This window comes from Anomaloglossus baeobatrachus, chromosome 4 (genome assembly GCF_048569485.1).
Source record: "Anomaloglossus baeobatrachus isolate aAnoBae1 chromosome 4, aAnoBae1.hap1, whole genome shotgun sequence".
NCBI classification, from domain to species: Eukaryota; Metazoa; Chordata; class Amphibia; order Anura; family Aromobatidae; genus Anomaloglossus; species Anomaloglossus baeobatrachus.
The window spans coordinates 343,455,463-343,482,027 of record NC_134356.1 but is presented as its reverse complement, the minus strand read 5'-3'; the positions used below and the strand labels follow the sequence as shown (position 1 = coordinate 343,482,027).

At 40.0% G+C, this 26,565-nt stretch overlaps 1 protein-coding gene across 2 annotated transcripts in view; it reads left to right on the top strand.

Moving 5' to 3' along the window:
* Nucleotides 1–26,565, top strand: part of GRM8 (glutamate metabotropic receptor 8) — a 1,984,303-nt gene that overhangs the window by 1,028,723 nt on the left and 929,015 nt on the right. For both annotated transcript variants that reach the window (XM_075345086.1, XM_075345084.1), the window contains exons 4-5: nt 18,853–18,988; nt 19,484–19,638. In XM_075345086.1, coding sequence (XP_075201201.1) covers nt 18,853–18,988; nt 19,484–19,638 — 291 coding nt within the window. The remainder of the gene's footprint in view (nt 1–18,852; nt 18,989–19,483; nt 19,639–26,565) is intronic.

The window sequence follows — 26,565 nt, the reverse complement described above, 5'->3', positions numbered from 1 at the left end:
AAGAAGGGCTCTGAATGGATATTCTGATATAATATGTCATACTGGAGATACTAGGGATGCTGATGTCCACCATGTCTTACTGAATGACAGTACACAGTATACACTGTTTAAACAATTATTTAAAAAAAATGTATTTTTGATTATTAAATCAATTATTGAACAACTACAATGCTATTGGTCATTTCAAAAGGTTAATAAACCTGATATCTGAATACTTAAAGAAGTAAGAGTGCTGTTTTGTCTTTATGAGAATGTCAATGTGTGCAGAATAACTTGACAACTATTAGTATGCAGAATTATTATACAGCTAATTTAAAATTTTCCATCTCAGTTGTTTATTTTCACCCCTTAATAACCCATGACATATTGTGTTTATCATGTGTAATCTCTTCGCCTTTGATGCCGACTCACACACTGAGCCAGCATCTTTCCCTGCACATGTTGGCTGATCTGTTGGAGATCTGCCCGTTGCTGTTAAACACTTTAATCCCGATGTCAATCCCCACATACCAAAAATGTAAAATGTTACACCTCTCAGTAAGTTGTGACACAAGGAAAAAAATTTTTTGGCAAAATTTCTGGCATTTTTTTCACCACTTAAATCAAATGTTTGACATCTACGTAATCATTCTGACCTGGAGAATCAAACTACTTGGTCAGTTTTATGGCGAAATGCTGTAAATAAAAAAAAAATGAAAAAACAATTGCAGAATTTCACTTTTTTTTCTATTTTGCCGCACGTAGAATTTTTTCCCGTTTACCCTTATGTCAGATAAAATAAGTGGTGTCATTCAAAACTACAGCTTATCCTGCAAAAAAAAACAAGCACTCCCACAGCTTTATCAATGGAAAAATAAAAATGTTATAGGTCTTGGAATAAGGGGACGAAAAATTGAAAGCACAAAAGTAAAAAATCACCCAGACCTTAAGCAGTTAAAGTGAGGAAGATAACCAAACAACTCAAAAAGTACAAAAGTACATTTAAAAAAAAAATCAGCGGCCAATATAGCCACTCTTCTTTTCACTGACAATCCATGGAGACTGTGAGTTTCTTAATCTGAACTAAAGATGGTGTAAGAAGGGTTAATGCCATGCTGCCGTGAATGAGATGGTGATTTTTATCAACAACGCATTTTGGAGATGTCATTTACTTCATCAGGTCAAAATTACAGTGTGTTTTGGAGTTTCCTCTCAGTCATGACAACATTAAAGCATTTACCCTTCTGATACCATCTTTAGTTAGTCAATGGGGTTGCTGCAGCTGTGTTACACTGTCACAACCCATAAATGTAAGCTTTTCTCAGCACTTTAACCTCTATCTCTCAACCAGGAAAGAGCCCACTTGAACTCCTTTGTCTTCCGGCCTTTTTTGCAAGTTTAAAAATCTGTTGACAATTAATTTTTTTTTTGGCTGCCGCAACCACATCCTCCGAAACACTGTTTAAAGAGGTGCCCTGTTTTCCTTCATCATATATCTTGAGTATAAAAAGGGCCCAAAAGTTCTCAATAGGGTTTAGGCCACTAGAGAAAGAGAGCCATATAATGATTTTTTAATCTTTAATGTCTTTCTTGGCTAGTCAACCTGGGGACTAATTCAATGCATCTGATGAAGAATTGTTCTGATTTTAAATCATTGTTTTCTTTAAAGATGCACACTTATTTCTGTACCACTGCTTGAAGAAAGTGTCTTTAAAAAACTATTAGTAGGTTTGGGAGTTGATTTTGAGTCTATATTCACCCCAAAAAGCTTTAGCTAACTCATATTGAGGCTATGTGCGCACGTTGCGTCGGAGTACCTGCAGTTTATTCTGCACGTTTTCCTTCCCTTGGTTTTTGACCAAATGGCTTTTGACCATTTTTTAGCGCTAAAAACGCATGCGTTTTTATCGCGTTTTTAGTGCGTTTTTAGCGCTTTTTACATGCGTTTTTCTTCAAAAAAAACGCATATGCGTTTGTCATGTCATTGAACTCAAAAATAAAGTTAAATGATTCAAATACAAAAATGTCTGCCTTTCCTGTCTAGTTTATGTTAATTTGTTATGATGTCATTTCCTGAAGCAATGATAACTCTAAAATCATCAAGTTTGAACATGAAAACACTTCATATGTAGCAAAATTAAAGTATACAAACACAGATTTTGGAGCAAAAAATTAATTTATTTCTTTACAAAGCTTTATTAACGTCATAAAGCCTTTTTTAAGCACATTACAACATATGTGCAACATATAATTTATATGTATGAAGAATACATAATTTTTTATAAACATCACACAGAAAAATAAGATTAGAACATTATGAAATTAATGATCCGAAAATAATTGGCTGCTGAAATATCCATGAGGTTGTTGTTGTGACTGCAAATTTACATTTAACGGGGGTTGTATATTCATTTGGCTAGATTGTGGTTTTTGAGTTTGTATGGCTTGTTGCAAATATTGTTGGTGCACATTTTGATTATAGGTATTTTGATTTAGAGAATAAGGTTTTGGTATGTAGATAGGGTTTGGGGAAATAGTTGCAGTATTCTTCTGGGTTGGTGGGTTTTTGACTTCGTCAAAAATCTGTTCGATTTTAGAAATTATTGAGCCTGATGAAGGGAAACTACCCTCTTCCTCATAGCAAGTCAGCATCCCACATATGGCTGTCATGCATGTATTTTTTTTCTTAACATCTTTAATTTTTCTAATTCTACCTGCAATACTAATGCCAAAATGATCATTGTCATCTTCTTGGGCACTAGTATTTAATAATTTTAATGTTTTGTTACAAATAACTTCCTCCTCTAATTGTATATTTTTGGTGTTTTTTCTTTTGTTTTTTGGCTTGATATATTTTGTGGGACCTGAGGTAATTGGTGTAGGTCTAGGTGGTGATTTATCTGGGACACTACCAATTTCTATCTCCCCTTCATTTTCCGAGGATATTTGTTCTATATTGCCTGATGGCCCTTCCTGGTGTTGTTGATGAAGGCTCTCTTGCCCTTCTTCATCATCAACAGGTGTTTCTGCTGCTACATTTCCAGAAGTTCTGTTGAAGGGAAAGAAAACATAAAAATCAATTAAATACAATGTAATTTATTGTGATGATAACATTATTTTTAGAAAACAATGTTTACATACAGTTACATGAATACTTACTCTCTAGTTTTCCGACTTGTGCATAAAAATGACAGTTCATCATAATAGATGAAATTGGGTTTTTTCGGTGAACTGCCACTTTTCATGCCCTCATTCCTTAGCTTGTGAAATCTGTCCTTAACAGAACGCCACCTTTTCCGCACATCAAGCTCTATTTTAATTTTGCAAGGAAAAAAAAAAACAAAAATGAAAAATTAATTCTAAAAATTAGAGTAAAATTATAAATTAATTATTTTAAACAACAAAAATACCAATTTTATGTTGTAAGGCTGCATCAGCCTCATGCCATTGTGGGAACAGTTCTGCACAAATTGTTCCCCAACAGTCCATCCTCTTTGTTTTCTGCATATATTCAGGGCATGTAGGATCCCATAGGCATGGCATGGATTCAACCTGTTACATAATTTTAAAAAATTGTAATGAAGTGATTACTAAATTTATAAGATTATAAAGCTTTACATTATCATTATAACATTTTTGAAGCAAAATCAAGAAACAAACATCATAGCACATATACAACAATTAAAGAAGGTATGTATTTCTAACATGTTAAACACACAAATTACTTTAGTTGTAGGATTGCAACAATTTGTGTAGTTGTCAAGGAATATTAAGTTTATTTTTAAAGGCATTTAGCAATAAGTTAAAAACTATATTTAAAGATAAATATGTATAAAAATGAAAATAAATCATGTACTTACCATAGCAATTAATTTAGCAACATCTATCTTCATTCGCTGGAACCAAGCCATTTTATATTTCAGTAGCTCAAAGTATTTATATTATGATAAATCACAATAGTAGCAGGCACTGAAACATACTCAGCTCTGTATTTATAGTAAAAAGGAAGTGATGTAGGTAATGACGTTTGTGCCTGGGTTCTTTCCCTACTGCACCTGCGTTTTTGATCAGGAAAACGCTGGTAAAAAGTATGTAAAACGCACATTAAACGCAGAATATTCACTTCAACATGCGTTTTGCCATTTCTCATTGACTCCAATGTTAAGGAAACGCTGCAGAAATGGCAAAAACAACTGACATGCTGCTTCTTTTTCAGCATGGTTTTTGACCACAAATATGCAAATTAAACGCTGCTGAACAAAAAGCAAACTGCAGACAGGATTTCTGCTTTTCCCATAGACTTTGCTGGAAATCAAAAACGCATGCGTTTTTGCGCAAAAACGCTGCTGCCAAAAACGCTGCAGAAATGCGGAAAAAAACGCAACGTGCGAACATAGCCTTAGTAATACCAGCCCATAGCAGTACCTCCACATTACTGGTATTTGGGATGAAATAAAAGTTTGTGCCTGTTGATAACCCTGGAATGGGCTAAGCCATCTGATCTGTCAAAAGTCACTTTCATGTCATCAGTCCACAAAACCTTTGAAATATCTGCCTCCACATATTTATTTTTCCAGTCTTGATGTTTTAACTTATGTGTCATGTTCAATAGTGGTCAGGTAAGGGTTTCAGTCTTCCTTACCTTGGCCATGTCTCTGAGCACTAAACATCTTGTAGTTTCGGGCCCTTCAGGGAGGTTTCAGTTCTGGAATATGACCTCATTAAAGAATAGTAGGTTCCCGGTTAGTTCACTTTTGATTCTTCTCAAAACTTTGGTAGTTAATATGTGTCTTTTTTGCAACCTTGTTAATTATTGGCAACAAAACTTTTGATTGCTCTATGACCATATCTCAATATATTAGAAATTTCATGAGTGCAGCATTCCTCTGTAAGGCTGTTGACATTTTTTTACATTTCAGAGTCAGTTGTCTATTTTTGGCCCATTTTTGGGGAGGAAAACAGGCTGCCCATTTATTATGCTCATTTTGGTAAAAGGTGTTGCTATCATTAAGCTATCCCTCATTACACAGATACACATAATCTAATATACTTGAAACCATCAAAGACTTACAGTTATAGAGCTTTCAGTTAGAAAATATGCATCAAAATGTTGAAATGGTCAAAATACTCACTTGTGTGAGAACAGGGCAGGTTTTAGACAAAGTGGGGTTCTGGGCAAAAGTATAAAATGTACTTTAAAATGGGAAAAAAATTCCAAGCACGATGAAATTGCAAATTAAAGTGCAATTCCACGATTGTTTTTTTTGAATTTTTTACTTATCATATTCACTATATGGTAAATCTGACCTGGTAATATGATTCATCAGGTTGGTATAAGTTCATAGTTACCAGACATGTGTAGTTTTACTTTTATTTAAGTGTTGAAAAAAATTCAGAAGTTTGTAAAAAAAAAAAAGAATTGCCATTTTGTGACCATTTTCTGAGACCCATAGCGTTCTCACTTTTTGAGATTTGGGGCCTCATGGAGCTTATTTTTTGCATCTTTAGATCACACTTTTAATTATACAATTTTTGGGTAGGTGTGATGTTTTGATTAACTGTTATTACATTTTAATGCAGTATTGTGATGACTAAGGCTAGCGCCACACATCCGTGCCTCCGGTACGTGTTTGGCATTTTTTACACGTACCGGAGACACGTGCTTATGTTGACACAGTCATTTTTATCTAAATAGCCTCACGTCAGTGTTTTGGCACGGAGCGTGTGTCCGTTCCGTGCCTACGTTTGACCGTGCCGAAAAAGCGCTGACATGTCCGTTTTCCACCGGCATAACGTCCTCACGGATCCATTAAATCCTAAGGGTCCGTGTTTACACGTACGTGATACGGTTTGCCTCCGTATGCTATCCGTGTGGTCCGTGTCCGTGTTTTAAATTTGAAGATTGTTACAATTTCAAATACTTTCAGGTGGCGTAGCTAACATATTTTTTTTGCACAAAACTTACTTGGCATTTGCAGAAGGAGTGAGCAAGCAAGCAGTTGTCTTTCTGTGTAGTGAAAGACCTATTTTGAGCACAATTTCAGCTTCAAAATATAATAATGGCTCCACGGGTGGACACGGAGAAACTGATAACAGCTGTCGAGACTCACCCACCATTATGGGATACACGTGTTGATGGTTACCATGACAGACTGACAGTTGACCGCCATTGGCTTCAAGTTGCTGAGGAAGTGTACCCCAATAATGCATGGGATAGATGTTCGCCTTCAAAGCGTGCTAAATATGGTAAGTTTTTATATTATTTTTATCTTTGTTTTTGGGGGTTTTTTTTGTTTTTTAAATGATTTCAAACTGTGAATGTTTTGTTATTGTAATGTTGTTTTTACTTAAAATTAACTTTATGAAGAATTGTTATATGTATTAATCTATTTATTCAGTTAATGTTAAATTCTAAAAAAGGTTACCTAACATTTCCAAAGTACAATAATTCAAAGTAAACTTTAATTTGTAATATGATTATTAATTCTTCATGAAGTTAATTAATTAACAGATAAAACTGTCATGTGATTTTCAATTCCATGTGTTCTGATTCATTTTTGTTTTTTTTTACCAATTTCTAATCTTCTTATTTTAATTTTTTCAAATTTTTTGTAAAATAACATTTCTATATCATGACATAAAATAATAAAATAATATTTCTCATTTTTTTCTATTAATTATATTGTAAATAAAAAAACATACCTTTTTAATATCTATATCACAATTACTTCAAAGTTTATTTCTGAGAAATATTATTTTGTTATGTGTGAATATAGCAAAATGTTTTTAAGTGAACAATATATAAAACATTTAATTTTCCTCTAATGTATTTGGCCACCTTTATTTTTTATAATTGTATATTACATTTACCAAACATTATTGTCATTAATGTGTGCACAATAATGCTGAATGTTGCAAGTGACATATTTTGTTATATTCAACAGTTGACTTGGTCAAAAGACGTTGGCGTTCAGCACGTGATCAGTACCGAAGGGAGTACAACCCTATACCATCCTCATCCAGCCAAGGCCGCAAACGCAGATATGTTTATTATGAACAAATAAGCTTCCTAGCACCCATCTTAGAAGTAACACAGTAAGTTTTTTTTTTAAAATGTTTATTTTGTTCCAAACAATATTTTTTCATATTAATCACTTTTTTTTCAGAAGTTATTTTTAAAAAGATAAATGTTAAGATTGTAATATGTTATCTATTTGAATATAGAACGGAGGATAATCTCGACGATTCTGATGAACAACCAACAGCTGGTCCCTCTGCTACAGCCACCTCAGCATCAGAACAAGAACCTGGCAGAGAAGACAGTGAAAATCAAGAGATTCAACAAGATGCAGCAGCAGCAACTGAATCACATGAGGGCGGGACAGAGAGTGCACAAACCAACACCCAAGGCTCATCCACACAACAAACAACAACACCAGCAACACAATCAACACAAACAAATGTACTTCCACGTTTTGCACCACAACCTCTCCGTGCAAGAAGAATCCGCAGACCTGAGGAAATGAGATCCTTACCGGAAATAATTGACACGCATTATTCACATAATGAACACTTTAATTCCAGAAACAGATGCCGAGCGTTTTTGTCGGTCTTTATCTACTAGCTTAACCAAAATTCCATCCGATAGGCAGGAACGTGTACGTGCTGCTATGCTTACCCTACTGTCAGCTAGTCAGGCAGAACAGGAACCAGTGAGAGTTTATGAGGCCATAGAAAATTGGCGTACCATTATGCAACAACATACAGTCCCAAACACAACAGACAATCAAAATACCATTTCAACACAAACAACAATGGCAACAGTAATTGTCACTAATCCAGTATTACAACAATCTGGTCAACCTTCTATTGCTTCAAGTACGGTATTCCCAACACCAATTAGGCAAGGGTATGTTGCAACCAATACTGGCGCCTTAAGCACTGTACAAAGTGCTACCTCACAGCAACCCATAAACTATATGAATTTACAACCCACTCCAAGTACTAGTTACTTTACTCAACCCACAAATATTGGTGGTTTACCTAACATGTTTCCTGGTTCAACATACCCACAATCATTCATGATGCCTCATTATCCAATCTCAACTATGTTACCTACACCACACTTACAAACAACAGTCAACTATCCTCAAGGTCAACAACATACACACACACAATACCCACTTACCCATGTAGACCCACAGGTGTACTCAACAACAGGCAATGTGTTGGGCCAAACCAGCATGCAACAGACTGTTCCACACACTACTGTAGTTAGTAATAGGAATGTTGTTCAGCAATCAACTGCTTCCATTCCTGAAAATACTATTTCTGAGGCCACCCAAAACAACATACTCAGCAACACTCAGGTTACTTCCCTAGAAGATCTTGTAGACTTATGATACACATTTTTGGTAATCTTTACATTCAACAAACAAATATGATGAATGTGACCCAAAAAAAAAAGGGATTGCCAAAAATGTTTAAAATCAGAGTCTTAAAAAAAAAAGGCATGTGTGATTATATTTTGTGCCGGATGACATATATGTTTTATGCCATGGATATGTTTATTTTTTTATTAACACAATTGTACCCAACTAATTTGATGGGTAGATGAGTTCATATCTTCTCAAAAACTAGTTTCAAATTATTATGTCTATGTCAATGTCCAACATGAGACAAACATAATTGGTTGACAATTTACCAACATTGCAAGCAATGCAAAAATTTTGACTAGTTTACTATTTTAAGTAAAATATCTTAAAAATTTGTAAAGATAAAAAAAAAAAATGTTACCTTTGTAAAAGTTTAGAGAAGATGAGCACGATTTTCATTTGTTATTGGGAAAATAACAAAAAACCATCATTACTTTATGTAATAATAGGCATATTATTAATAAAAAAATATGTTTTCAAAATAAAGATTCTGTTTCTTTTTGATATTTATATATAATATTGCATTTTTTCCGTAGACGATTAACATTATTAATTTTGCAAGTTTCAACAAACAACAAAACAGGATACTAACACAGAAATGTACAAACACATACATACAACATTCAGAAATCCATGTTGTTAACAGAAATGTCAGTTGGTGATTAACGCCGTTTCACTTTAATACAAGTAAGCTTTTAGCTCTTAGATTGTTTAAACTAATTAAACATTTTCATCTAAGTGAAAATAAGACATATTAAAAAAAAAAAACATAACAATGTTAACAAACATCAATATTATTATTAGCATCAAAACAATTAAAGTAATCAGTAAATAATTTTCTAATTTGTAAGCCAGATGTCACGGAATTATGAGACATAGGTTCACCTTTTGGATTAACAACATGGTTTATCTGAGATTCATCATCAACATAAGTTCCTCCTTCATGTATCCGACAGAAATTGTGAAGCACTATGGTAGCCTTGATGACAGATTTGACAGAGTTTGGCTGCAACTGAATAGTTGTGTGATAAATGCGCCATTTGTTAGCTAAAATACCAAATGCACACTCCACATAACGTCTTGCTTTAGTTAGCCGATTATTAAAGTACTGTTTCCTGTCATCAATTGATCTCCTTGGATATGGTCGCATAACATGTTTTGATAATGCAAATCCTGCATCTGCTACCATGACATATGGTGCCAACGGTCCAGATGTACCAGGTAGGGCAACTGGGGGTGGGATCAATAATGAATTTTCTTGCAGGCGTTGGGCTAATCTTGATGAACGGAAAATACGGGCATCTGAGGCACTACCATAGGCCCCCAATGTCAGCATAAATAAAACGGTATTCTGTGTCAACCAATGCCAAAATAACAACAGAAAAAAACTTATGAAAATTGAAATAACGTGAACCAGAGTTTGGTGGTTTTTTAACTCTGAAATGCTTGCCATCCAAAGCTCCTATGCAGTTAGGAAAGTCCACAGAGTCCTTGAAGCCCTTAGAGATTTTCAACCAATCTTCTCTGTTTGGCTGAGGCATCATTTGGTCTTTTAAATGTTGCCATATCATGTCGCATGTGTGACGTACTATAACGGCAATGGTTGATCTCCCCAACAAAAAATCAAAATGTAAAGCACTAAAAGATTGACCAGTCGCCAAGAATCTATGAACACAAGACAAACAATGATTTTCAATTAGCAATATGTTTTTTTAAAGAAAAGCAAACAAAACAAAACACAAACATTGATTAAAAACTGAGATGAGATCAAGAAATATCAATTACACATTTCAATGTGAAACATAACACATTTAAAAAAGAATGAAAAAACAACAAATACCTCAGAGTCACCATAAATCTCTCCTCTGGGGAAATGGAAAGCCGCATCCAAGTGTCCTGATGTTGCAAATGAGGTCGTAAAATATTTAGTAAGTAATCAAAACTCTCAACTGACAAACGGCAGTATGAAAAAAACTTATCAGGGAAATTCCGTAACTCAATAAATAAAGTATGGAAATGACCATGCATAGGCCGCATCATGATTAGTGGATGCACCCACAATCTGTTTCTTCTTACATTATCATATTGCAACATGTGCCGTCTAACACCAAAACGACGAGATATAATCCAACATAAAAACACTAAGGCCTCCGTGGATAATGGCATTGCGAAAAATTTGTCACAACACATAGGTGCTCCAAGGCAGAATACAAGCAGGAAACAGTTTATAGGTAACTTATATTTATGTCCTAATCACATACACCTATGTGTCATTTAATTCCAACTGATCACCATTATCTCAATGTGTGAAACATGTGAAACACGCACAAAAAAACGGACTGCACACGGAACACACACTGACGTATGTCACGCACAGGAAAACGCACACACGTACACACGTATCACACACGATATGCATACGGACACTACACGGAGGTGAAAAACGGACAGAAAATACGGAACACGGACACAAAAAACGGACTACAGCACACGTACGTTTTTTACACGTGAGTGTGGCAGAAGCCTAAAAAACATAATTCTGGCTTTCTGATTTTTTTTCTCGCTACGCCCTTTACCGATCAGATTAATTGATTTTATATTTTAATAGATCGAGTGTTTCTGAAAACAGCGATACCAAATATGTGTATTTTTTCAATTGTTTTATTGTTAATGGGGAAAATGGAGGGTGATTTGAACTTTTAATTTTTTTACATTCTTCATATCTTTTAAAACTTTTTTTTACATTTTTATTGATTTTACTAGTCCCCCTTTGATGACTTTATGCCTGCACTATCTGATCGCTTCTCCTGTTCAGAGCGATGATTCAGCTCTGCCGGCATTCACAGGAAGTGATTCTTGACAGCAACAGGGGTCATCAGCTGACCTTATGCTGTCATTACATTGGTGATCGTGATCGCCGATGGCGGTGGAGAATAACGTGATCCCACCTGAAGCAACTAACTAAACAGGCACGAGATGCGAGCCCGCATTAAAGAGAGGGAGACGGCCTAGGATGTATAGGTAGATCCCAGGTCGTAAAGGGGTTAAACATGCACAGTCAGTAATACTCAAGTCATTCAGGATTTGTTTCCAGGCCTCTTTACACATATATTCCCATACATATCATGTTATCAGTTACACTACTGAAGCTTGCCTTGGGTAATATGCTGCTGAGAACAATTATATTTATTTATGATACCATTTTCTTTAGTTATTTATTTTATTCTATTCCCCGAAATCCCCAATAACATTTATTAGCAATCGCCCATTACATTCATTATACAACAGCATTTGGAAGATATGCCTCTTAATGAGATTCTGACTTATTTCCTCAACATCCCATAAACCACAGTTGGACACCCTGCATACTACTTCTCATTACCAATTTGTCAGTTTGGAAGTGCAGTGTGAATAAATACCTGACATCATTAGCTGGTGCTAAATACATTTTTACTGAATGCACTCACACTATACTAAAATGTGGAAGCAGCATGAACCCCTTAAAATCTAAGCTGGAAAATTGGAAGTGCTAAACCCTATCAACGTTATCTCTTTAGACTGATTACCTAGACTTGAACAATATTTGGCTTTTTTAATGAATAAGTACAAAACGTACAGCTTATTACTGACATATATGTCTTTGTATCCATTAGTCTTATGTTTTTCTATTACAGCTTCAACATTAGAGATAAATGGTAAAATTAAGTAATTCTAACAATAAATCCATATGCATTGAGCTCCTAAATTCCCACTTGTGGTGGCTGCAAGCTGACAATTGTATTAGAAGAGGGGGTTGCATTACAAAGGATATTTATCTCCCATAGTGATATAAATGTCTGACGTTTATTACACACCAGGAAGACTGAGAGATTTGGAAAGTGATGGACAATCCGGCTGTTTTTTTGTGAGCTGAATCATTTGTTTTGGATCCAAATGGATCTCTATTTAATAAGTGTTCAGCCACAAGTAAACACATATTTATGATAAAATCTGTATAATTGATGAGGTCTAAACCCCAGTCACCTACTGCCAGGCATTAACAGAGCATTTTTCTGGATATGTGGGTGATCTTGCCATTTTATCTGCATTTAAACACAATCATTTATCTCCCAGTGAGAGCTATTCGGATACTGTAAGTGGCTATCAGTGGGTACCTGCTCCCATTGTTCAAAGAAAGGAGCCAGCTCTTTGTGCCAGATTGGTCATATACGACCCATCCCTAATTTACTGTCTTTACCAGTTTGATAACACGAGACAGAGAATATGTACATGCCCTGTTGATAGCAAGTGATTGCTAGTTAGTGTTTTGCCATAGATACCCCCAAAAAGGAGGTCACAAGCGTCCCATTTCTTCTTACTACAGTGTAAGACAAAACAATCACTGATCTCGGGGAGACCAACCAGAGAAAACACTGCCGGCAGACAACAAAGGCGCTCAAAACAGTAAATTCTAAGTGCATTGCCCCCTGGGAAGTATGCAAATCAAAAAAGGTCCATGGAGCCTCTGTTAGGAGTCTCGACACAGAAAATAGCCAGATATCCCTCCGGGAAGGACTTAGCCAAGGAGTGGCTCTTTTTAGGAGACCACCATAACCACCATATTAAGTGGCCCTTTTAGTCAATATCCAACTCTTAGGGGTACTTTGCACACTACGACATTGCAAGCTGATGGTAGCAATACCGAGTGCAATAGTCCCCACCCCCGTCGCAGCTGCGATATCTTGTGATAGCTGCTGTAGCGAACATTATCGCTACAGCAGCTTCATATGCACTTATCTGCCCTGCGACGTCGCTCTGGCCGGCGAACCGCCTCCTTCCTAAGGGGGCGGGTCATGCGGCGTCACAGCGACGTCACACGGGAGGCGGCCAATAGAAGCAGAGGGTCGGAGATGAGCGGGATGTAAACATCACGCCCAACTCCGTCCTTCCGCATAGCCGGCATGAGCCGCGGGACGCAGGTAAGGAGATGTTCCTCGCTCCTGCGGCTTCTCACACAGCGATGTGTGCTGCCGCAGGAACGAGGAACAACATCATACCTGTCGCTGCCGCAACATTATGGAAATGACCGACACTACACCGAGGATACGATTTCGACGCTTTTGCGCTCGTTAATCGTATCAAAAGCGATTTACAGACTCCGATGTCGACAGCGACGCCGGTTGTGTGTCACCTTCGAATTGACCCCACCAACATCGCAGCTGTGATGTTGTAGTGTTCAAAGTACCCCTTAGACGAGTTTAAAGATATGACAAGGGAAATACCAAGGCCAGGTATCCATCCACAGACAGCTGTTTTGGGGTGTTGGCCCTCATCAGTGTGGAGTAGGATTCTGGCCAGGTGGGAGCAATGCCTAGTAGACCAACTAGTAGACCAACAGTGTAGAAGAGATTGATTGAAGTAGTAATCATGACTGTCCATGCGCCAGTTCTTTCACTGTCTATTGACATATGTGATATTTCATTCTACTAACTTTTTTTAGACTGGTAAACAAGATGTCAGCCTTAAGTAATGAGATATGGGATAAGTTAAAGCTTTTATAAAATTCTCATGTTTTTCATCTGGTCTTCTTTACTTCATGAAAAGTTGTTTTGATTTCTCAAGCAAATCATTCATGTGAATACTTGTCTGCAGATGTACAGATGAAACCAGTCTTTTATTTTTTTAGATGCCATGTAATTTGCTTGCAAGAACTTTGCAGTTTCTCCATTTCTTGCACTGTTTGCTTACAATATGAACATGAACACAGTTGGCAATGTACATGATGTCTGTCCAATCACACAATTGAAACATTTGTGATTGTGTTGGGTTTTTAATTATTTCAATTTAAAATCATTAGCTTAAGATAGATTTTATTTAACGCTCATTAAACGATCTTTCCCTCTGGCATGTGTTTTCCAATGTTTGGATGATGTACTCCTGATGTGTAGCCACCTGTTGTGCTTTTCATAGCTTTCTAAGGCTGTACTAGAAATACCTGTCATGTTTACTAGAATTTGAATATGTAAAAATAAGCTTACAAATCCAAGAAGTTTGTTTCATGACCACAAAAACTGAGCCATCATTTTTATTAAAGCACAGTACTTATGGGCCAAATTCATATTTATCAATGAGATGTCCAAGAGTCACGTAGTCTACATGTTTGTATTTGTGATTTTATGGATAGTAAACATACCTATTATAGTATGTTGGCCCATTCACAGTGACTTTTCCATTTTTGACTCATGGATCAAAATTACTCAGACAAGTCTATAGGTCCATAAAAATTATGGACATGCATATGCCAACTGTAAAGAAACATATACTATGTGTCATGCACTTACAAATATCATGATTTTTAACCCCTTCACAACCTTGGACTTACTGGTACGTCCAAGATCATGCCTGTCCCTTTAAAGCGGGCTCACTTAGTGAGCCTGCATTTTTCCCCACACATGCTGGTTGATCTGAGCAGCTGACATGTGCAGCTAGCAGGCGTAGGTGGGAAGTGTGCTGTTTCCCGCCACCATCGGCATGATGCAATCACGGGGCACCGATTGGTTGTCATGACACCAGGCAATCATCTGATTACACTGTCACTGTCATGCTGTAATTCCTCTGAATGATGACACCCGTATTTACAGAAGATCAGCATTTCTGCTGTTCATAGGGATGCTGAACAGCAGAAGTGACCATTGTACATCAGCTTCAGGTCTCCCAGGGGGACTATTAAAATAAATAACAAATATAAAAAAAGTTTTCAAAAATATGAAAAAAAAAAAAAATTAATTCACCCTCTGTTATGATTTGGGGGTCTCCTTAGCCTCGAACCGCTCCTGCCCCACCCTCATCCCCTGTGGTGGTGTTGGCTTGTTCCCCTGCACCAACTGTCTGCCGCCCCAGGCACTTGGCTGCTAGGCACCAGGTGTCCAAGGTCTTTGTTCGTTCTGAGGCTAAGTCCCTGTTTTGCCCTACTGAGCATGCGCGGGTTCCCGCTGCCTTTCCTGGCTCTAAGTTCGGTATTCGCGCTACTGTGCATGTGTCTGACCCAGGGCCGTGGGGTACCCGGTTCCGGGCTTTTAGTTTTCAGGGGATTGTCACAGGTGGCTGTGGCTGTCCCGTGACCCTGGTGGCAATTAAAAGAAGTCTGGTGAAAAAAAAAAGTGTAAAAATAAAAGTATCTTGTGACGCCAACTATGGTTCCCGGTAATATTACCAGCGCTGCTTGCAGACCTCCGGGTGATGATAAAGCAGGTAGTTTGTAAAGTTCTCCATAGGTGGAGCAATATCACCGGGGCCTTTGGGAAGGATCAAGATTTTACCACACAAGTCTTGATATGAGTTTCTTCAAGGCCACTGATGTGCGGCTCCCCATGTTCAGGCAAACGAAGTCCATAGTGAGAGCTGTACTTTTGGTAACAATAACTGTCACACACACACCGGGTCTTTCTTTTTGTACCTTTACTGATGATATTAGCAATGTTAAGTCCTGGGTACAATCTGAGTGGTCAGGTGGCAGTTAGGATTTCCACATTCGTGAGTTAAGAGACCTCCTTGTTACAGTATGTTTGTTTAAGTCCTGGGCTGTCTAAAACCTGGCCCTGACCTATCTTGTATCTCTCACTTGTATAGCAGGTGATGAGAATCGTTCTCCTAGGCACCACTAACTCCTCTGCGGTCCCTGGCTCTATTGATGGCGATGCTACAAGTGTTCCTGCACCAGGAGACTGAATTCCCCTTCGCTCTCCGGTCTTTTCTACTGGGCCTGACTGAACCTGTGCAGACTCGGACTCCGGTATCTTGGTTGCTTCTTCTGGGGTGAACCAAACTGGTCTCTCTGCCCCTTTTCTGCATCGCCTCACCTCCGACCCTAACACAGGCTCTCTCACACTTTACTCCACTCGACTCGACTGACTATGCCAACTGTCTCTTTTGACTGACTCTGACTGGAACTAACTAGCTCTCACTGGAACTAACTGGCTTCCCGCCCACTTACCTCAGACACCTCACTTACTAAGCTTCACCCCAAGGCTGGTTTTAGGGACAGTGCTAAACACTATACAAGTTCAGCTGCATTAGACCCTAACCACGGTTTAGTGGAGTGATGTGATGAGTCTGTCTGTGTGCGTGTGTCATGTGAATTCTCCAAATGTGGAAATCCCTTTCTGCACCTAGCAGGTGTTACTGTGGCTACTTAACCATAGGGTGCCATATTTGCGCGTGATGTTACCAGTGACGCGGAAGCTCCTGATTGACCGCCGCTGATGTCACCAATGACACGGCGGCCACTGATTGGCCGTCGATGATGTCAGTAGCATCGTAGCGGCCGCTGATTGACCGTCAATGATGTCATTGGTGATGTGGCAGTCCCTGAGTGACCACTGTCGGTGCCATTGCCATCTGGTGCTTGGCTTGAAACAGGGCTTAGTCTTTAAAAGACCCTGGACAGCTCACATGGCTGCACTTGCATCATTCTGCCTTAGTGGTACAATCTGAGCAGTGCAGTCATAGTGGCTATAGCCAAGCAGCCCTGTAGTGTCTGTGACAGGGCTGCATGTGAAACTGGGAATGGTAGGCAGGGTTAGGCGTTCAGTGTCCGTCATGCCAAGATTCACGGCAAGACACAGTCAGGGCCAGTTATCCCCCTCCTGTCCTACCACTACGGTTGTATAGTGACAGCTTAGTGAAGCTAACTGGGCTGCACATACTGTCCCAGTGTGCCCCCTATGCACACAGACAGTTTCCCGCAGATCTCTCTGTGCTGTTAACAGGAGAGGTCCGCTACTTGGTGGGTGTGCTGCTAACACCACTGATTGTGTTTTTTATTTTCATGTTATCTGAAGTTGTGCCATCCGGCTGCTTGTCCATCTGTGACTGTGTCATCTGCCCAGAGGACCTTGGGAGATGTTAGAGCTGTTATTAGTTTTGCTCTAACCATCCTCCCGCGTAACACCTTCCTTTTGCTCCATTGAAAATAAAATAATTTAAATAAATAAATAAAAAATACATGTATTTGATATTGCTGCCTTCAGAAATGTCCACTCTATCAAACTATAAAATAAATTAATTTGATTGGTAACGGGTGTAATCATAAAAAACCCCGAAAACATCAGAACTAGGTTTGTTTGGTCGCGGATTTACCCCGGATTTTCCGGAAGTTGGTCCCTGCGGGTTTTTACCATTATCTATGGCAAGAACCACAGGTACCTGCGGAAAATAAGTGACATGCTCAAAAATTCGGTAGCAGAAAATCCGCGGGTAAATCCGCGGGTATAAAAAAACGCAGTGTGCGCACAGCATTTTTTTAAAACCCCTGGGATTTGCTGGGGAATGACTGCAGCAATGTTAGACACATGTTTGCAGCAAATCTGCGGTAAATCCGCAGCGTGCACACAGGGCCTTAGTGTGTGGCCTACACCAAACCTGGTTCACCTTGCATTTTATAAACAATGCATGCAGAGTCCAGGATGACAAACATTCTACTGTCACTTACAATATGTGTCTTATTACTTGTGGATGTTTTTTTCTGTGACTAACATGGTGTCCAGTCCAGGGACAAAATATAAAGTCAGGGTTTTATTCCTAGTTTGATCACCTTCTACAATCATGTGAGTTAGGGAAGAAAAAACACTACAGCAGCCTTTAATATTTCCAGTTTTGAGCAGGGTTCCAATACTGCAGCATTAAAAAATTAGCTTTTTTTTTACATTTTTTTTTTAAAAAAATGAGAATTTGACGCTTGTCTCAGACTCCAATGAGCAAGTAGGATGCTTGGACATACTCAACTTGAGTGCCGAGCATAATGGAAGTCAATGGGAAACGCAAGCATTTTTCCGTTAGATGGAAAAACTCTCCCTCTCTCTCTTATCATTAGATGTGATAACTACAAGGCATTATGGGGGTCTGTGCAGTCACGCCTAAGGTCATAGGAGCCTACTTTTGCTGATACAGTCTTTGGCATTCGTTTGGTGATTCTTAGGATTCAATTCGAAAATTGTTTGAATTCACTGTAACCTACAAAGTTTACCTTATTGTAACTGTCAATGTTTTTCTTGCTTTGATGATTTTTAGAGTATAATTGCACTAAATACTGCAATCTGAAGTCATTTCACCAGATATATCCCTTTAAACTCTATTCAGTAACAACCAGTTTTTCTGGGCTATTTAAAAATCACATATTTTAAGTGAATTATAAGAAGAGATGTTTATGAAATAGTACTAAATACATTCATTTTATTTTTATTCCCCATTTTTTAATTCAAACCCTACAGATAACATATTCTAGTAAATTCTGCCTTCCAGTGCAATAGACTATTAAAAGTGATATGTACACATGTTGAGGTAATTGAAGAGGATTTATGTTAGATCTATTTATATAAACCAAATGGAGTTTACAAGAAGCATTAATCAGTAATCTCCAAAGTGTGGCTTTTCTGAGATGAAGTGTATTATGTCTTTACAGGTGGTGTTTGCATTGCCCAATCACTGAAAATCCCCCGAGAACCCAAGCCTGGAGAATATGATAAAATCATTAAGCGCCTGCTGGAAACCCCTAATGCTCGGGCAATAATCATTTTTGCAAATGAAGATGACATAAGGTGATGGTTTCCTCCTATTGTTTGTGCCATGTTTGATCTTTTCCAGTGGCAGGAGAATTGTGTAAACCTATTTCTTTCTTATCAGTTGTACATTAACTCGTCAAGGATACCCTTGTGAGACTGGAGGTGTAGCAAATTTCAATTGCATTTAGACAAATGCTATTCAGCTGTTCCTATGAGACAGTCTTGCTGTCTTTCTGTAACGGTATAGTGTCCTGTGGATTAAGACACAAAATTGAATGAGATAAATGAAATGAGAATGATAGACAACGTATGGTACATTAGGGTTAGAAAAAAACAAATTAACATGAACTGCGCACACAGAGAGGTGCTATTGTTTTTTTCTTTTTTGTATCTGAAGTTAGAGTCAAGTTGACAGAATGATTGACTAATCGTTTCCTCCTCGAATGTTTAGTGAATCTAGTTAATGCGTCTTGACTGAAATCAATGGACATTTCTTTCTTTCTATTTTCCTTTCATTCTTTCTTCCTGCAGACGAATCCTTGAAGCAGCTAAAAGATACAATCAAACTGGACATTTCCTTTGGATTGGTTCAGACAGCTGGGGCTCTAAAATAGCACCAGTTTACCAACAAGAGGAGATGGCAGAAGGTGCTGTTACAATCCTGCCAAAGAGAGCCTCGATAGATGGTAAGATTCAGCTCTTTCGATAAATAGAATTTAAGAGGATACTTAATAAACTACATTTAAAGGATTATGCCACTATAACTTTTTTAGTATCTATTACCCTTTCAGACAGTATTTTTTAGGATCACACATTTTCCACTTACAGGGAACTTGTCACATGGAAAATTCTATTAACCGGTAGATAGGGTGTTAATTTTCATGTTAATAGCATTCTAAACCTACCCACTGTCTACCCATTAAGCCCTGCTGCCTGGAGGAAATTAACTTTAATCCTCCAAGCAGCGTTCCAGTTTCAGGCACAGGGGTGGCGTTCATGCGGGTTCAGCCACTGCTTTGTGTAACCTCACCCATCTGCACTGACTGACAGTCGCTCTGCATTAGAGGAAGCTGCCAGTGTACAGTGCATGGTTACAGCTGCCATTCTTCTTAGACAGAGCGGTGACTGAACCTGCGCTGGCGCTGCCCCCATGGCTAAAACCGGGATGCTGACAGAAAGTTTACAGTTCATTTCCTCCTGACAGTGGGGTTTCATGTATAGGTTCTGGGCAGATTAAGGCTATGTGCCCACGGGGACATTGTCCTGTGGATATATCCGCAAGACATTCCGCAGGTGCTCCCAGAAATCCGCAACAGAACTTTCTCTGTTTCAATGCTGCGGATATACAGCGGAATGTCGTGCGGATATGGTGCGGGCATTCTGCATTGAGGATACAGTACCATGGCTTCGGCACTGCATCCTCAATGCAGAACAAGTGCTGCAGTGATCGGGGTGCTCATACTTACCTCCATCATGCAGCACCTCGCTTTCCGGCGGCCGGGTCACTGTCAGGCAGCGTCTGGTTCACTGTGCTGGAGGTGGGCGGGCCTGAACTAGCTCCGGCTGTCACATGACCGGAGCTCGTGCAGGCCCCGCCCACCTCTTCCTTCCTGTACCTGGCTGGATCCACCGCGCTGCTGTACACCGGACGGAGAAAGTGACTCGGGTCTCTATCAAGGCAGGTAAGTATATGGGACCCTGCGGAGAAATCCGCAACAATAATTGACATGCTGCAGATTTTTCCGCACGAAAATCCGCACGATTTCCGCTGCGGAAAAATCCGCAGCGGGGGCACAGCATTTCCCAAATGCCATAGAAATGGCTGGGGACTAGCTGTGCTGCAGATTTCTGGAAAATCCGCGGCTTTTCCGTGAGAAATCCGCGGCAAAATCCGCACATTTTCCGCAGCGTGGGCACAAAGCCTAAGTAATAAAATATTTATATATAGCTGAACACTGGGCCCCTAGAGTCAATGGTAATGGTGGTCCCTTAGTATCACAGTTCGACACTGTTGGTGTTGGCTATTGTCTACCATTTAACATTCTATATAACATTACCAAGTGGAATGGCCTCACAATTATAGCTTTGGACATCATTAACTGTGATGCTATTATATTATACAAGCTGTATTTTTGCCATAAAAATGTTAGTGTTTTTTACATTTATCTGGATTGGTTTTGCACACCTTAAGGGGGCTTTACACGCAACGACATCGCTACCGAGATGTCGTTGGGGTCACGAAATTTGTGACGCACATCCGGCCTCGTTAGCGTTGTTGTTGCGTGTGAAACGTACGAACAACCGCTAACGATCAAAATTACTCACCTAATCGTTGATTGTTGACACGTCGTTCTAATCCCAAATATCGCTCTGTTACTGGACGCAAGCTGTTCGTCGTTCCTGAGGCAGCACACATCGCTGCGTGTGACATCCCAGGAAGGAAGAACAACAGCTTACCTGCGTCCTCCGGCAATGAAGTGGGCATCACTTTTTTTCGGCTCCTCTCCGCCCCTCTGCTTCTATTGGACGGCTGCTATGTGATGTTGCTGTGATGCCGCATGAACCGCCCCCTTAGAAAGGACCCGGTTCGCCTGCCACAGCAACGTCGCTAGGCAGGTAAGTACGTGTGACAGGTCCCAGCGATGTTGTGCGCCACGGGCAGTGATTTGCACAACCGACGGGGGTGGGTGCTTTCACCAGCGACATCGCTAGCGATGTCGCTGCGTGTAAAGCAGCCTTTAGTTAGACCTATCAGCACAATTGTATGCCTTCTGTTTAATGGACCCACCCTTATCCGCTAGCACCTCCTCTTCACCCCTTAGAGTGCACTCCAAATAATCTCTACCAAGTTATCGCATTAACATGCTAACAAAATAATTTTCTCTTTTGTGATTGTTGTGTAAAGACAAAAGCTATGAAGTTTGCTTTTTTTTCTACTCGGAGAATGACTCTGACTTCTGCACAATCCACTCTCTAATGATCCTTAATAGAGATGAGCGAACCTGAGGTTCAAGGTTCAGCTATGGGTTTGGAAACAGACTTCCGAAAAAAAACAAAGTTCAGGTTTAAAGTTCAAGTGAGTTATGAGTGTAAACCACTGAAGCGAGCAACGCTGTGCTGTGGTATGAGTAATGCTCAGTCCTGTGTGAGCCGCCCCTGAGGCTCGGGTTGCCGCAGGGTACTGCACTCAACTTGGGGTGTAGTACTGATCTGGGGACTGGGCTAGGTTCAGGCACCAAAGGGGTTGCCAACAGTGTGGGATTTACAGGATGTCATTACAACTGGGGCCCCAATTTACTAGCTTAGGACCTGGGTAGAGGGAGGGGCAGTCACCAGGGGAAGTTAAGAGTCACACACACAGTAATTTAGAAAGTTCTCCAGCAGGAGTGACAGTGAGCAGACGTCTTTCCCTGTAGCTCCTGTGGGACATAGGAGTTTACCAGTCACTGTGTAGGATACCGTGTCAGTTCCCCCTTGACCAGTGCAGTTCTGGGTGTAGCACCCTAGGGTGGTGTAATTCCACGTTGCATCACCAGATTCTGCCAGACGGAGAGGTTCTATGCTTCATTGACCATCCAAGTTTCCAGAGCCAAGTAGCACCTAGGACTCCAGGGCCTCGATCACGGTAAGACTCAAGGGGATCCATGCTACTGGCATAGGGAACAGTATTCTACCTAGTACGGAAGGGACTCTAAGTGCTTCAAGCCACAGGGGCAACTAAAAAGCTCAGTGAGGAAGGGCCCACAAACCACCTCACCGGTTCAGACCTCCCACAGATTCGGAATTGACCTGAGCCCATCACGGCAGTGACCACTACTACTGGGCCGGCGACTGAATCAGTGAGTAAACTACACCTTGAACCCACAGAGACTGTTGGCTCATCCTTACCGGCATAGCCGCCCAGAGCTTAGGCACCAACCGCCATTATCTCCCCTCTTCATCCACCCAGGGTCTGCTCCACTTGTGGGGAGCGACACCATCCTGGCTACCATAACACCTGCCCCAGCGAGGAATCCTGCAGCGGCGGCCACTCCCTGGCTGCATACCACAGGTGGCGTGAAGACAAACTCTCCCCAACACCTACGCTTCAAGGCAATGGAACCGGGCAAGGCCACCCGTGACATCGCCTGACCCGACTTGCGACTGCCCGGCAATGAGTAGCTTAACCACCTGCCCGTGGGGCGCTACACTTGCAGTGTTTGAACGGCTCACACTTGGGGTAAACTCAGCGTGATCAGATGTAGTGTGCCCACTGAAAACAAAAAAAAAATATATAATTTGAAAAACCCTGCCCACCCTCCTTTGGAAGTGTTCTACTTATGTCTGGCCACGTAGGCAGAGACATGAACAGCCCAATTATAGACTTTCATTGAGGTTCAGTTCAAGTCAGGGTCACAAACCAAGCATTATCTAAGGTTCGAATATGCTTGTGAACCGAACTACTAAAGGTTTACTCATCTTTAATCCTTAACAACTGCAGTAAAACAAAGTGTACTATTTTTAAGGGTTTAAAGGATTTTTTCAGGCTTCTAATATTGGTTTCCTATGATATAATAAAGGTGAACAAATCAGGCAAACATCATATTTGACTGTTCACACCGAAGAATAGTTGTTCTGCATAGCTTGAATGTTCTCTCTTATGCTCTTTGGTATCTCTATAAATGATATATATATATATATATATATATATATATATTTATATATATATATCATGGGATAACCTGTGCCCCGAATGTATTGGGAATACACGTCTGGCAGCATGATTGAAGCACACAGGAGCACCTAATCACATTAAAGAATCCATGTGGTTTATTCAAGCATGTCATATACCGCTGTTACAGTTCATTTCAACACAATTAAAGGAACATGCCAATATCCCCAGTCTGTTGCAATAGTGAATATATTTGCAAGGCTTCATACACACAGCGTCCCAGTACAGGCATCCCAGCCTTTACTCACTGACCTCTCAGCTGTATTCGAACGAAAACATATATGGTGGTCTTCCCTTGCTGACACCCAGTCAGCCCACAACTCCCTTCTCCTGAGGTTACTTCTTCAGGGGTCGCAGCACACTCCCCACATGGTCTCACCATGTGCTCCTGCAGGGCCGTGTCCCAGATAGAATCCCCCCTGGCTCCAGCCAGGCTTCACACCTGGACTTTCTAGCCCATACCTTCTCCAGAAGGTCTCCTTAGCAGAGCAAACACCCTGCTTCTGCTCTCACACGCTGCAGCATACACTTCTCCTGTCTCAGAAACACAGGATTGCTTTAACCACATTGCAGAGCACCAACGCTTCTGCAAAACATACAGGCTATGTAAAATTCAGCAGGTTGATGCCTCACACTATATATATATATGTATAACACTTATACCTGCTCACCTCACTGACCCCTCCAATGCTAACCCTCGCCCAATCCAATGCTTGCTGAATCTTCTGATTGTCAAGCCAAGCACTGAATTCCAAGGCTTCTTCATGATAAGGCAAGTTCTGTGCAAGCCCGCATAAGGTCTCGATGTCATGACATCAACGACGTGTGCCTTGACTTTGTGCGCAGATGTTGCAGTACCATCCTAGCCTCTTCAGAGCTGAAAATTCTGGCTTATCATGAGGAATCCCAGAGTTTTAATGGCTGTTGCAGTATTAAGAAGATGCAACGAGTACTGAATGTGTTGTGGCAAGGAGTAGAGATGAGCAAACCTGTCAAGGTTCAGTTCGTGTTCACCAACTTTCCTGGTGTTTGCCAAACAGCTTGATGAGCATATCCAAACACCATTGAATTCAATGGGAGACAAAACTTATATGTTAGTAAGGGCTAGGGTGGCTGGAGCTAGTAAAGGCTAGGGGGGCTGGTGTTGGTAAAGGCTAAGAGGCCTGCAAAATAAAGAAAATAATGAATAAAGCAGGACAGTTATACTTATCGTGTCATACATATTCACTGCTTCTCCTGCTCACTGACAGCCCCAATGTCTCTAATTGCAGTCAGACTGTGCCCCAAATCTGTGTGACAGTGTGTGATAGGTTGGAATAACACATGCTGTCTGGGTTCCCTAATAGAGTGTAAAATTAAATAAATAAAAAACTTAGCATAGGGTCCCCATAAATTGACACCAAGTGCAGATAAAGCAGATGGTTACAGGCTGCAGCCCCCAGCCATGTGCTTATCTTGTCTTGGCTGCGTATCAAAATATGAGGCACTCCATGCAGATTTTTCAGTGTGGTTTTCTGCCAAGAGATGGAAATTTGGTGCTAAAATGCCTGCACAAAATAGTGCAGAAATTTGCTGCAGACATTTCCATGTCAGCACCAAACCTGCATCTCTGGCAGAAAACCGCACGGAACCAGTGTCAAAACCATTATTGTGTGTTTTTATACCAAGAGATGCAGATTTGGTGTTGAAATTTATACACCAATTTCCTGTGCCAAATCTGCATCTCCTGGCAAAAAACGCATCAAAATCACATCAAAGTCGCATCCTGTTTAGTTGCATTTTTGCCAGAAAATGCAGATTTGGTGCAGGAATTTGGTGTATAAATTTCAGAATTAAATCTGCATCTCCTGGCAAAATATCACATTAAAACTGCACCGCGTTTTGATGTATTTTTATTACCAGGAGATGCATTATTGGTGCAGAAATTTGTTTGAAGCAAACAATTTTGGGTGGCTGGAGAGTGCTATTTTAAGGCTAGGGGCTCAATAAACATGGGCCTAACCAGCCTGAGAATACCAGCCCCAAGGTGTTAGCTTTATCATGGCTGAGTATAAAAATTGGGGGGATACAGGCTTTTTTTTAAAATTTATTCATTTAAATAATTTTTAAAAAAGCCGCATAGGATCTCTCTTATTTTCATACACAACCAAGATAGCCACATAGCTGGGGGCTGCAGATGGTAGCCGTATGCTTTATCTGCATTGGATATCATAATATGGGGGACCCTACCCCAATTTATTTATTCATTTTTATACTATAGGTACACAGACAGCGTGTGTGATTCCAACCAATCATAGATGCTGTCACACAAGGTGGGAACGCGGTCTGACTGCAACCAATGACGGATGCTGGGACTGCCAGTGGGCTGGGGAAGCAGTGAATATGTATGAGGATTCTTGAGCGCAGAGACTGGAAAGTATGTCCTGCTTTAACCATCTTTCTTCCATTTTTTTACAGTGATTTCCCTGGCAAATCACAGCCATTCCAATACTTGACATGGTTGTGATAGGGTGGTTTCTTCAATAGTGTAAACGTGAACAGTTACTGAACAAAGCCAAACTTTGACGTTTTTGGAGAAAAGTGTTTGTGAATCTACTCAAATGAGCCAAGGCTTGTGCCCCAATTGAAATTGGTGAACCTTTTTCAAACAAGTTCGCTCATCTCTAGTGATTAGCAGAAGGGCAGAACTTGACAATAAGGTGATTATAAATGACTCCTAATTGCTCTGAGGCCGCTATTTTGCTGAATCTGCATGGAAGCAAATTACAAAAAAAATCAACATTTTGACGACTGCTGATGTTTGTAATATTGGAGTAGAACTCAAAACTGCTTCAATCTGTTCGCTCGTCTCTTATAGGTCATCAAAATGACATCAGGAGCGGTCTGACACTTATCAGCCATC